Genomic DNA, 13,883 nt, shown 5'->3' on the forward strand with positions numbered 1-13,883 from the left:
TGCTGCAGTCGTGAGCAGAGGATCCATGGTTCCCCTTCCTTCCCTCCTCCGTGGCTCGCTTTGCTCACTTTGAAACAGCAAAGCGGGAGAAGAGCCACTGAGCGGGGAGAAGAGAGGGACAGAGAGCCTGGTTACAAAGCACGGATCCACATGGATCCTCAGGATTTTTGCACTGGGTCACCCCAAATTCACTATCAGATCACATAGCATGTCCATGGCTACAGCTTGCACCAAAAAAATCACGCACCCACTGTTGCCTGGGGCCACAGTGGTGCAAAAACGTGGTTACAAAGCATAGATCCACATGGATCCTCAGGATTTTTGCATTGGGCTACCCCAAACTTACCGTAGATCACATGTCTGTGGCCACAGCATGAACCACAAAAATCATACACCCTCTGTTTCATTTAGAATATTTTTTTCTTGTTTTCCTCCTCTAAAAACTATGTGCGTGTTATGGTCGGGTGCGTGTTATAGAGCGAAAAATACGGTAGCTAAGATCTGCTTAGCTTTAGCGAGAGGAACCTAGAACAAGTACCTTCAGACCATTATCTGGTAATTCATAAAGCTTTGCACTGGTTTTCCCCCAGTTTTTTGTTTTTGGGGGGGCGGGGTGGTATGGAAGTTTTTATAGGAACACAGAAATGGAAAGCAGAAAGAGGAAAAGTTGGCATGCAGCTTATTTATTTTGGCAGTTTTTGCCACCCACGAAAGTTTTCTGTCATAACTCTTTGCAGGCAGGCAGGCAGGCAGTTAGTTCCCAAATTGTTAAACTTTTGTCATTAAAACCTGCCTGATTTCCAGCCTTTATTTCTTAAGTTTGTATCCAAAGTGCCGTTTGCAAAGCTACATGCTGTGGGACATATTAAGTCTTACTTGTGATCACATGATGTCTCCCTGCCCATGGCACCCATCAAACCTCTCCTAAAATTCAGAGGACCTTCAGAAATAAGAAGTTGTTCATGAGCAGTCTGTGAAGGTTATGACCATTCCCCTGTTAGTTTCCAGCACATGGTCTCAAAGGTATCTGGATTCTGGACATCCATGACAGATGGCCATCCAACCTCTGCTTAAAAACCTCCAATAAAGGAGAGTCCACAGCCTTCTGAGGGAGTCTGTTCTACTGTCAAACAGCTCCTACCATTAGAAAGTTCTTCTTGATGTTTAGTCAAAATCTCATTTTTTTCATAATGCCGGTCTGCCAGATTTGGTAGAATCAAAATAACGGCAAAGGATTGATCCAGACAGAAACTTGTATAAATGAGTGTGGAGAACATCAGAATAAGAATTATTCTATTATTATCCCAGCAGAGTTGCACTCGTATCCTTCTGAAGTAAGTGTCATGAATTTTTATAGCAGATAATCATTTTGATCATTTGGGGCTATCCAATCTCTAGAAGAGAAAAATGCATGTAATACAGTATTTCTCATTTCAAGTGGTTTGTGAGTCAGAAATTACTTTGCTCTTTGATCTACTGCGGCTTTGCAAGCTTTGAATAATTGTGTTGAGGCAAAGTTGGCAAAGCTAAAGCCATATAATAATAATAATAAGCAGGCTGAAGACCCATACTAAACATGCATTAATGCAACATGCATTGAGACATTGAGCAAAACTGAACAGAGCTCTTTCTTTCACTTTAGGGCAATCAATTTATGGCACATTTTCCAGCCATGTTGTATATACATGATGTATTTGCATGATGCTTAGCATGTGTTGGTGGGACCACTACTATGCTGCCAGAGAACAAATTGCCTTTGACTGAGCTTCCCATCAGTCATGTCCTGCTTCCACATGTGGGCTTAACCCCTTTACAAGAGGAGCATGATGTTCAGAAAGGCTTTATTGTTATCTGTGTAACATGTTCTGGCAAATAATGAGCAACATAAATAGAAATGTAAAGTAAGCACAAATTTTAGTGAAGTCCTAGATCACAGGATAATATAGTCCATATTTAAATGCCCTTCATATTCAGCAGTGGATGCTTCCCTTAGCTCCAGTGAATTATGATTGCTGAAGAAAGGGATGCAGTAGAACATTCATTATTTTATGAAAATAAAACTCTCTTTTGAGGACTGGAATTGTAGTCTCTACACTGCAAGGACCGGGACCATAGTAGCATAAATTGTGCCCTACAGTTATATGCTGAGCAGCTCTGTAAGGGCTGACTGTTCATTTCATTTTCTTAAGTACACACACAAAAATTTTCATTAATAATCTGTTGCTTTAGTAATGAAGAGCTTAATATAATGTATTGCATTTAATTTCAGAAATTTGACAAAAGGCTTGGATTAAAACGAGGCCAGCATGTTCTTAATAAGCACTGATATTTCATCACCTAGAGCTTTTGTTTTATACCCTGACTTAATTTAATAGTTCATAACATGCCCTTTCTCCCCTAGTGCCAGATAGATTGTTATCATTTGGGGATTATCTTTAGCCTTTGTCCTTTAATTTTCTTCTTTTCCTTTTCACCAGATTGTTAAAGTGTGTGTGGTTAAGTCTGCAGCCAGAGACAAGGGAGAAACAAAACTCGGACTGCAGCACAAGGGATGGAAGGTTAAACCTTCCCCTCCTCCATACTGCTGTCCCATCAAATCACTTTTCAAAGCTTTTATTCCCCACAGGCTAGAAGCAGTGGATAGTTAAACTACAGAACTCTCTCCCACAGGAGGCCAAGTTGGCCACCAACTTGGAAGTTGTGGAGAATGTCAAGATTTTTGAGTGTCGCTATGAAATTACGTCACCATAGGTCCTAAGAGCCATCTTTGTACTTCATGATGTCGGGACAGTTTTATCCTAAAGCATCTCCTACTATGGTTAATTAACTGTGTTGTGTTCTGATCCGTGTATATGATGTACTTTTCATGCCAATAAAGGAGATTGATTGATTGATTGATTGATTGAACAGTCATCTTTATCTCACAAAAATCCTGTGATCATTACATCTTAGGAACAGAGTTCAAGAGATAAGAAACTGCCTGAGGTTAGGTACTGAATCTTGCAGATACTAATAAAAGTGAATTAATATCCCAGCCTGGTATCCATACTAGAGAGTAAGGTTAATATTTTCTCCCAATGTATCATTGCACCCAAAGGATGGAGAAGGTAGGACATTTATCTCTGCATAACTAAGTGTGAAAGCTGCTTGTGTTTCAGAGTCCTTTTATATATGTGCTCTGGATAATTTGCTTCTGCTTCAGCCAGAAATTGTTTTAGTAGATGTGATATTTTAAAAAGTAGATTAAGAGCATTAGGCAGAGTGAGGCTTCTGCCTCAGGTGACTTATATTGTAGGGCTGGCGAGTGGTGGCAAGGCTATGCTGCAGCAATGAACCCTCTAAGTTCGCCTAGATGCTGTTCACAATGCTAGTGCTGAAGTAAGATTCAATTGCCAGTCTGTTCTACTTACGTACGTAGAATGGAGGGTGCTGTTTTGTATTTCACCTCAAGCCACACAATGTTTGGGTCTAGTCCTGAGCAAAGTACATACATACATACATACATACATCATGCTCAAGGCAGCGTACAACATGAAAAAATTACATAATTGCAAATGTAACAAAAGTAGTCATAAACAATAAATAAAACATCAAAAAGTATACAACAAAATTAAACAATTTCCACATACATCATAAGAAGATCTAAAATAAAGATACAAAAATATAAAATCAATAACAGCAATAATTCCTCCATCAACAAAACTCCTAAACCAGAGCTTTCCAAACTGTGTGTTGTGACATGTTACTGTGTTGGCTGCAGTGTGTAGATGTGTCATGCAAATGTTCCCCGCACTCCTCCCAGGACTGGAAAGGGGTTAGTTTAATCTCTGGTTTGCTAGTAAAACTGAATTACTGTGTTGAGAAATGATGCATATCTAAAAATTGTATCACCAACATGAAAAGTTTGGAAAGCAGTGCCCTAAATAATTCCAAAGTTGTAATCAGAAATTATTTTGCTGGCTCTGTCACACATACAAGCCACTAGAATTTAGGTTTTTATAAAGCAGTGAATACTTCAAGCCACTTTTCTTAACTTAAGTTTGTTGTGTTTCTTTCCAGAAAACTGAAGAATGAGTTACTGGAAGCCAAAAAGAAAGGTGGACGGCGTTACCAGGAAGACGACAGCAGGATCTGCATTCGGTGTCGAAAGAATTTGGGCTTAATCTTTGATAGAGGAGATCTCTGCCAAGCATGCGGACTCAGAGTTTGCAACAAATGTCGTGTTGTAGGAATTGGTGGCAACTGGAAATGCACAGTGTGTGATAAGATTGCGTAAGTTTTGTTCTTGGACACACTTGGATGTCAACTCACATTTTCTGATCTCGAGTTACGATGCCTTTGACAAGCAGTATGAACATCCAGGTGATGGGCTGATAAAGGCATGTTTGATCTTAATTTGAGCTAGAGAGACTCTTAAAGCGTCTCCTGCTGAATGAGGGTTGTCTCCTGCTAGTATCTTCACTTGAACCCACCCTCTCCAGCTATTGTTGTTGTTTCAGATGTTTCTGGATTTTAATTCCCATTGTCATTGACCATGTTGACTGGGGCTGATGGGAGTTCCCCACCCCTGCACTAAAGTGTAGTGTGTATGTTTGTTCTTATTCTGCCACTCTGCTAAGGGGAACACCATACTTACATAGTAAGGGTAGGTTAAACTGAGAGATTGCAATTGCTCCAAGGGGAGCAGTGAGTCTTTGTTTCTGGGGTTCTTATTATTGCTTCAAAGGTTAGCTCATGCTTCCTTAATAGTTTGCATGTGGAAGTGCCTTTTTGTGCCTAATGTCACCATGGAAAGATGAAGAGAGGATTGTTGGTAAATATTGGCTTGAGGAAACTAGCATTTTTAAGGACATTGTGGCCCTGCTGTAGGCCATGGTAGCAATCAGGGAGGTAGCTCTTGTAGAAGAGCATAATGGCTGCCCAGGACCACACAAAAAAGGTCAAAGCAAATTCAGCACAAATTACATGAGTGTGATGAGCAAATTGAGCTGCTTGTTAGGGAGCTCTTGAGAATAAAGAGCTCCCTGAATTTCAGAGCATGCAGCAGTAAAATTATATCACAAAGCACTTTACTAAGCAATGTAGGCTGGGAATTAAATGCAAAATAATGGGTTTGGGGTGGGGAGAATCCTAAGCATCTTTTAACAGAAGAGGGAAAGATGAAAGAGAAAATACTGAGTTTTTCTTAAGGAACAGGTCTCCATTGTACTTTGCATGCATGAAAAATTTAAAATAAACACTTGTCTTTCTAGAATGCTTTCCCACTTCCAGCACATAATTTCATTTTAGCTGGTGAAGGGCAAAGCACAGGGTTCTGTTTTTAAGTTAACTGAGTTGCATGGCGATTGTGAAATGCAGCATAAAGCCTTAAACACAGCTGCAATTAAACAGCTTATGTGGGAGTTGTATAGGTATATGCTCTTAAAACTCTATTCATGAAGTGTCCTGCATTCAGTGACAGTAGTTTTCAAATGTAAGTTTCTAGCTTTAGAAGAACTTTTTCTGTATTGCTGAGGAACTCCTAACTATCAGAATCTCAGCACTTTGCGAAAGATCTGCAGCATATCCTAGGGACCAAATTGGACCTTTACCGGTCCTCTGTATGAACTGAGTGGGTTCTAAAGTATATGTAACACTCTCCTCTGCAATGCACTGCAGGCTATGGCCTTTCCCCAATTTATAAGCCAATCATATCTCAGGTATAGGTGTCTGTCATCACTGTTCTTGTCATTGAGAAAGTTGTAAGTTCCTCAGCACACAGGAGTAATGAACACACATCTAGTTAGGATGCCATGGGAATGGTGGTGGTAGATCGGTGAATTCTAAGTCCAGATTTATCACAATTACATAGAAATTAGAGGATCCAGTTAAAAAAGCATCCAGTTAAAATGCCACAGTATTTTTTCCAGTTCATTTGAGGGAGAGACTGTAGGGAGGTAACCTTGCAAAGGTCTATCTTTGAGAGCCCTTTGGCACTCAGCATAAACCTTCTGAGTGTGCATGATTGGGCAGCTCCAGTATTAAAACACACAGAGGTCTGCTGCCATTTAGCTTGGCACAAAGCAATTGTAAGTGGATAGGGCAGGTGACCGCTACGTGTTTCATATCTAATACATTCACATTATTACTGAAGTTAGAGTACCTCAACATTTGCATTTATTCTACAGTTTTAGCAAGTTGAGTAAATTTTCTAGACCAACAGAAGACAGTGAGTGGAACAGTCAGCCTGAGTTGCCATCATTATAAAGGAGCAGCCTAAGATGTGGGTGGAGGTTTGTGTGCTTGCAAACAAATTAAAATTTGGGTTCTATTCTAGTCGAATGGTTCTCTCTATTTGGTAGAGAGTGCTAATTATACCAGACAGTTGCCACATTCAATAAGACTGCAAGACATAAATATGGTTTTAGGCAGTAGATTGGAATGGAGCAATGATGATTCAGAATGCAGCTATATAGATTGTGTATTTCTAGTTTTCACAGCTCAAACATTTCTCTTTCTCTGCAGTGTTAAGTTGTTATGATGTTCATGGACATCCTGGATTCTGCGAGTTATTAATCAAAGAATAATATAGGTAGCACAGTTGAGCACCACATGACAGCAGAGGTTTCAGCCTCTTGGTCAATCCATGAAAGCAAAGAGGTTTCTGTTGATATCATAAGCAGAGGGAAAGAGTGATGACTCCTTTGCAAAAGGTCCCCTTCTCCCTCTGGTGTAGTTCCATTATTCGATCTCATAGAAGTTTCGGGAAATGAGATGAAGTGCTCCTTTATTCTTCCTATATAAGACTCTCCAGTAAGGGCACTGAGTGGGGAGGGGGTCCCTTTTCAAAGGATAAAGAGACTTTATTTTTGCTCCCCGGGGCAGCACTGGGGAATGGAACTATCTTTGTTCAGTAATGCCCACAGCTGGTGAATGAATTATAGCTTGGGCCCTTACTAAAAGTGATGGACCTGAGCATACCTTGAAACTACAAACCTCTTCTAGTTTCTTCTGTAGGTTGAACCCATTCTGGGTGGGATTGTTCTCTCATGGAGGAAAAACAAAAGAAAAGCAGGTTTTCAGTTGCAGAGGTGCCTTGAAAAGCTGTGTAGGAGTTGTGAAGCGAGGACTTCTTTTTAAAAGGTTTGCGTTTTTGTTCCTTACATAGTTCAGAATAAGGCACTGACTGTACCCTGAAGCAAAAGCTCCATCCTGACAACATTTGCCAAGGTGTCATGGAAGCTGCCTAATAGAACAGTTTGCTTGGCATTTGCTTGTGCAGAACGGGCAGCAGTTATACCTGAAAATGCCTCGTATCCAAAATGAAACCTGAGCACACCTGATCTCCTGGCTGCTAGTCTGTTATGGTTGGACTACAAAGGCTGCTACATTCCCAGGACAATCAACATCCTGGAGATTAATAGTTTTGATAAGATCGTTTGTTAGCAACTTTACTCAGGTGTCTAAACATTGGTTATCAAAGGGAATTGAAGTTTCGGAACACTGCTCTGTGGTTCAACTGAAAAGGTTTCTTTGCAGAATAAAAGTGAGCAGAAGGAAATGGAAACGTTCAAAGGGTAGTAAGAACGGTTTTCCGTAGCTTCTTGTATTCTACCTGTGTCTATCTTGATATCAAAGGGCTTGTTTGTATTCTCTGTTAGCTTAACCTTCCCTAGGCAGGGCAATACCCTTGACTTTTGAACCTATTTGTGTATATCTTTTGTTTTAAATTAATGCAGTATCTGTGACTAATATCATTCAATCCTGGAACTGAGCAACCACGCTCCCTGCCAGACAGAACTGGTGTTAGAGATTGTATCATTTGGCAACTGCTGAGGCCCCACACATGTAGGGACTCCACTTCCAGCCCTGCCACTGCAACTTCTCCTTGCTGATGAATCTTGTTCACCTGTCCTCTCTGAGCATGCAAATAATGACTAGAGTCAGAAGATTGCAGCATCCTCCAAATTGCTTTGCCCATGCCTTCTGGGAGGTTGTGTGGATTGGGCCTAGAGGGAGAAGGCAAGCACAGTGGTGGCTGTGGCAAGGTCTAATGTCATATTTGTATAAATCTTCATAGAGGTTTAATTCTGTCCTCAACGAAATTTGAGAAGGTGGTGGGAACTGAATTGGGACTTACAAACTGAAGAAGAGGCATGGAACAGACTGTGAACAAAAATGCCATACAAATCCTTATTGGCAACAACCAGAGAATGAACCTTTAAAATTTTGCTTGGCTGGAACTTAACACCTAGATGCCTAGCCTATATAAAACTGAACTGTTCTCTTAGGTTTGTGTTTTGTTAACTTGGCTCTTTTTGTCCTTTTCCTCCTTCTTTTTTAGTTCATCATTTATCTATAAGGGATCACATGTTGTGGAAATGTGTATACATTATTAAAAGGAGATTAAATATGAGCTCTAATTCTGGTTCCTCTGCCTGTTTTGTAGCCAATAGATTTCTAAGGGCTAAATATAAATGTTCGGCTAAATATACTTTGAGATGTTACCCTTGTCTGACCTTATCATGTAGGCCCAGTTCCTTATTTAATTTTCTGCTAATGTTTTCTAAAGCAATATATATTTCTTGGGTGGAGGGAGTTAATCGGAGTACTTGTTTACATTGATTGGATCAGATTGTGCCATTTTCCTTTCTCTTCTCATTCAGGCAGCTTAGGATAGTTACAGGTGAATGGTTTTTTGAAGAGAGAGCAAAGCGCTTCAAACAATCCACCCTCCTTGGAAGTGATGTCGTTAGAAGGTCTATCCAACGCAAAGCCCCAGGTAAAAATAACAGGAGGGAAATGTGTTTGTTCTTCCTATGTATAGCTAAAGCCTTGTTGTCCCCCTAATTGATGGTTATAGTCTTAGTGCTGCATAATGAGCTGGCGCTTGCTGACGCCTTTTTAGTATTGAAACTTTTTTTAATACAGTGGAAACCCCTTGGTCCCCTATCCAAGAGACTACTCTGGCCCACACCTACTTTGTTTTAGCAGCACTAGAACATAAAAGACTCCCACACTACTCAGTCAAAAATATTTATATGCTACAATCCTGTCCTACTGAAACCAGTGAGTTGTGTGCATCTGGGCTCAGGATTGTTGCCATGGCTTACAGCAAAGTATAGACCCTCTCATCATATGCCACACTTGCAGGGGTTTTTCCTGTTCATGCCTGTGCACATGAGTTCCATGTGCAAGCACAGGATTTCCTCTTGTAGCAGAGAAAATTGCCTCCAGCTTATTATAGTATTCAGACTCAGAATTCTCAACAGCTTTCCTTTATACACTGAACTGTATATAATACCGTAAGGAGGATTATCATGCCATTGGACAGCTTTCACCTGCCTGTTATTTCCCAGCTTTTTTGAACTACAACTAGACAGCTGGAGGGCACTAGGTTGGTGAAAGCTGGCATAGAGATGTAATGCAGCTAATTCTGCATGCATACATTATGAATGATGCAAGATGGGTGCTGGTGGCCCTGCTAGGTGTGTAATACACTCTAGTCTGAACAGTTGCAATTCTCGTAGTTCTATAGAAAACACAGTTGTTGCAAGGGGGGGGTGTGTGTGTGTGTTCAGCTTTGTAATGAGAGTAATGCTTTTTATCTTTTGAATGTCTAAAATCTTGGTAACGTGTCTACTAGGGTATATTGAATTCCCCTAGTAGGAGTTATTTATTTAACAAACTGTATATACTGCTTGATTCTAAGAAACCCTTTAAGGCATACTTACTACCTATCAGAGGGACACGGGTGGCGCTGTGGGTTAAACCACAGAGACTAGGACTTGCTGATCAGAAGGTCGGCAGTTCGAATCCCTGCGACGGGGTGAGCTCCCGTTGCTCGGTCCCTGCTCCTGCCAACCTAGCAGTTCGAAAGCACATCAAAGTGCAAGTAGATAAATAGGTACGGCTCCGGCGGGAAGGTAAACGGCGTTTCTGTGTGCTGCTCTGGTTCGCCAGAAGCAGCTTAGTCATGCTGGCCACATGACCCAGAAGCTGTACGCCGGCTCCCACAGCCAATAAAGCGAGATGAGCGCCGCAACCCCAGAGTCGGTCACGACTGGACCTAATGGTCAGGGGTCCCTTTCCCTTACTACCTATCAGAGATGTGGTAGCATCTACATTAGCAGGAGGTTGAACTGGACGACCTCTGAAGTACCTTCTAACCTTATGATTCTGTGACCAGTTTCTTCTTCTTTTAAGTTCTCTTGTTCTCTGGTTCTCTTGTTCATTTTTTTAAAAAATCTGCTATTCCTGTTTGTGTTTTCCTTCTTGTTGTGTGATTTCTACCACCCCTCTCGTTATTTGCTCATGTTAGTTGCATTGGGCACTTTGTTTGAAACACAGCGGTGAGATAAAAAAAGATTAGAAGATAGGGAAGTAGTCAGTGAGTGAGAACAAAACTCTGGATTTATGGGCCATTGGCCTTATCCATATACGGTACTCTTACGTTCTTCAGTTTTGGATGCTTCTGTACTTGGAGACCATGTTCAAATGAATGATGTGTTGGTGTTGCACTTTGGACAGCTGGTTTAAAATTCTTGTCAAATCACTGGGGAACTTGCTTTTGATCCCCTTTATTATTTTTAAAGTGCCTTCTTTCTTTTTAAGATTCTTCCTCTGAAGCTACAGGAGGAAAACTCAAAGATCAGTCTCCAGAGAGTTCAGAGGAGACTCCAAAGCAAGATGTGCTTGCTTCCTTTTCAAGTGGGGCAAAGTCAGTCTTCAGTGGGCACAGAAATATTGGGTAAGGCAACAGTTTATGATCTGAATGCTGAAGTGGATTTCTGTTTAGTGGATTTCTGTTTAGATTCACTCCAGAGCATTCCATCATTTGGACCCGATGATTGAGACCTTTTTCTTTCAGCAAGGATTTGTTGTTTGCTTCATTTATATTTGAAACATTTAAAGGATGTGTGGTTCCTAACTGGATTCTCCTTTGATAAGAGATTCTGAAGCAGCCTATGGAGGGGCTCCCTTTTGTGTGGTGTTTGTGGCTTCCTCAGATAACTTTCTTGGCATTCAAACAAAATGTTTCTTCCATCTTCCTGACTAGAACCACAAGGTGGTATTTGCTATGCATCGTAAAAGGGGCTTCCCCCTCTCCCTCAAAATAACAGAACTTGGGATTAGTCTGTGAAACTAATTGACAGGAAATTGATAACCACCCAAAGGAAGTACTTCTTCACACAGTGTATGGTAAATTTGAGGGGTACACTGCCATGAGCTACAATGGTGGCCTCTAGCTTAAAGGAAATTAGACAAATTCAAGATGGCTGTATACCAGATCCTTGTTCAAAGGTAGCATAACTCTGAATGCTGGTTGCTAGGGAACTGTGTCCTGCTTCTAGGCTTCCCGGGGGCATTTGGTCGGTCACTGTGGGAGACAGGATGCTGAACTAGATAGGCCCTTAGCCTGATGCAGCAGGGTTCTTCTTATGTCCTTAAAATATTGAAGATCCACTAATGTCCTAATGACAAGACTGAATCCACTTGCCTTCTTTTCTGCTACTGCTAAGAAATGTGTGCAACAGCAAATAGGGCACTGGCACAAGAAACAGACGGTGCAAATTTAGGTTGTGTGTGAGTGTCTCATTGCACCATGTAGTGTTTATTTTAAAATAAAAATAAAAATGGTAAAGCCTTAGAAAATATTTAACAGGTCTGGTAGTTAATAAATATTTTTATGAGTGAATGGGAACCCTTACAGCCCCTTCTCAAAGCCAAAACATAACGGAAAACACAGGATAATTACTGCTGCTCCTTCTTCGTTTTGTACAGTTGAAGCACACAAATCCCTGAGATTCTGCTTTTGGGGATAAAGGCCAAACCCAGTAGAGTGTAAATATTAAATGATGCTTTACTTTTGAAAAATTGCAATACTTTAGAAAAATTACTTGTCTTTTATGTCATCTCTATCATAGCAGAAAATTGCACAGTGCTACAGTTTAGATACATTCTTTCATTAACTTTCACCTTTGTCACAATATCTAAACTTGTTTTTGAATCTTGATTTGAAACAAAATGCAACAAGCTTACATGAAAATATACCATGGTGTACAGTTCTCATGAGCATCTTAAACAGAAAAAAGGAAAACTTATGTATAATCGCTATATGGGTCCTGTATTTTGATTGATGTCTCCCTGGTTTGCCTTGACCTTTCTATTGAACAGAGCTTTATTCAAGGCTAAAGGAGAAATTGCAGTTGTGAAGGCAGAAGATGGAAGAAGCATCAGCTCAGATGTTGATGTCCAGAGTATAAATAGTGCTGATAGGTAAGAGAAATGGTATGACCTTTGTACGGTTGAACTTAATTTCTCCACTGGCTTCAGAAACTGATAAAAGATATTGAAATTACTGTAGTCCTTCTTTCTTCTTCTTTTTGCTGAAGCCACTCTGACTTAAGGTTCTCTGATGCTCATTTTCTACATGCACACATTTTTCTGGCAAGTTGTAAAGCAAGGTGTGGCCTTGTGTCAATTTTGTTTGCTGGTGGTTAGAGGGGGAGGTGGTACTGAGCCCTAGTCGTCAGTCAGCTGCACTCATCATCCCCAGCCAGCTCAGCCAGCAGCCAAGGATGATGGGAGTTGTGGTAGAACAACATCTGTGGACCCAAGTTTGAAGAACATGGCACTAAAGAATACAAGCTGTCATTGTAAGTGATCCTGTTTGCCATCTCACTACTTCCCTAAGAAGTCTTTATGGGGTAGGCTGTTGATGGTTGTTCACAGCAGTAAATTAGAATGTGATATGGCATAATCAGCCAAGCAAAAATGTAATTTGGGTGTCATTTCTAGTATATGAATGGAATTACAAAAAAAAGCAGAAAGGTTGCTTAGACAGTGAAGTGATGTGTTTTTAAGTTAAAATGTCAGTTGCATTTAAAAGTAAAGTTATTCTATTATACAGCTTTTTATTCAATTTCCTGGCAAATGAGGATGGATTCCTTGATGAATACCAAATTTAAAATTCCCATTGCTGAATTTTGAAAAGATACTGGCTTTCTCAAACCTTAGTATTATTGAACGGAAGGATAGTAGTGTTTTGAAATGTGTGTGTTTTGAAATGTCACAAAAATCAAATTGGGGAAGCATTGGAATGCAGTTCAGGTCAGGAATCAACAGCTTGAGAGAAATAAGGCAAATTGGAGCATTGCTGCTCTTGAGCAGACAGGGCAGACAGATGGAGGTATTTAGAGCAGCTGAACAGTGTGGTGAAATCTCAAATGTCTGTGGAATGGCAAGTGTCCCTGGAGCATTCTGTGAACAATGTCAGAACCATCATGCCACACCATGTGGCCAACATGCCAGACTGCTGCACCATGGGCATGTTCCATTGAAGGCCTGTTTATCAGCCGTAACTAATTCCAAGTGTCCAAAAGAGTAGAACTGCATGTTGCAGATAGATTGTGTGTGTGTGTAGCAAAAATGCAATAGCTGCTTTACCCCTAGGAAAAGCAATTATGGAGCAGGCTTTTGGAGCAGAGAAGCTATGAAAGAGGAAGGACAAGGGTGCTTATCACTTCTTTGGTGGGCCTCTTCTCCACTCCAGATCCACATGCACAGAGCTAATCGTCAGTTATAAAAACAGCTGATGGGGGCAAAAGTTCAAGTGCCTCCTTTGCCTGGGGTCTTCTGTTCCAAACAGAAGGGAACAGATAGCAGGAGGCCACTTACTTTCCCCTACTTGTGACATACGCAATACCAAGGGTCAGCAAACTTTTTCAGCAGGGGGCCAGTCCACTGTCTCTCAGACCTTGTGGGGTGTTGGACTATATATTTTGTTTGCGGGGGGGGGGTGAACAAATTCCTATGCCCCACAAATAACCCAGATATGCATTTTAAATAAAAGCACACATTCTACTTGTGTAAAAGCACACTGATTCCTGGACTGTCCGCAG

General features: G+C 40.8%; 2 protein-coding genes across 5 annotated transcripts in view; one reads left to right on the plus strand and one right to left on the minus strand.

The window, feature by feature from the left end:
• Positions 1-13,883, plus strand: part of SYTL5 (synaptotagmin like 5) — a 61,924-nt gene that overhangs the window by 25,950 nt on the left and 22,091 nt on the right. For all 4 annotated transcript variants that reach the window (XM_081908973.1, XM_081908976.1, XM_081908975.1 and 1 more), the window contains exons 3-6: positions 4,060-4,272; positions 8,646-8,761; positions 10,594-10,729; positions 12,157-12,258. In XM_081908973.1, coding sequence (XP_081765099.1) covers positions 4,060-4,272; positions 8,646-8,761; positions 10,594-10,729; positions 12,157-12,258 — 567 coding nt within the window. The remainder of the gene's footprint in view (positions 1-4,059; positions 4,273-8,645; positions 8,762-10,593; positions 10,730-12,156; positions 12,259-13,883) is intronic.
• SRPX (sushi repeat containing protein X-linked) overlaps positions 1-13,883 on the minus strand; it is a 71,153-nt gene that overhangs the window by 92 nt on the left and 57,178 nt on the right. The window lies entirely within an intron of this gene.

The sequence above is a fragment of the Podarcis melisellensis genome (assembly GCF_964234715.1).
Source record: "Podarcis melisellensis genome assembly, chromosome: 4".
In the NCBI taxonomy this organism is placed as follows: Eukaryota; Metazoa; Chordata; class Lepidosauria; order Squamata; family Lacertidae; genus Podarcis; species Podarcis melisellensis.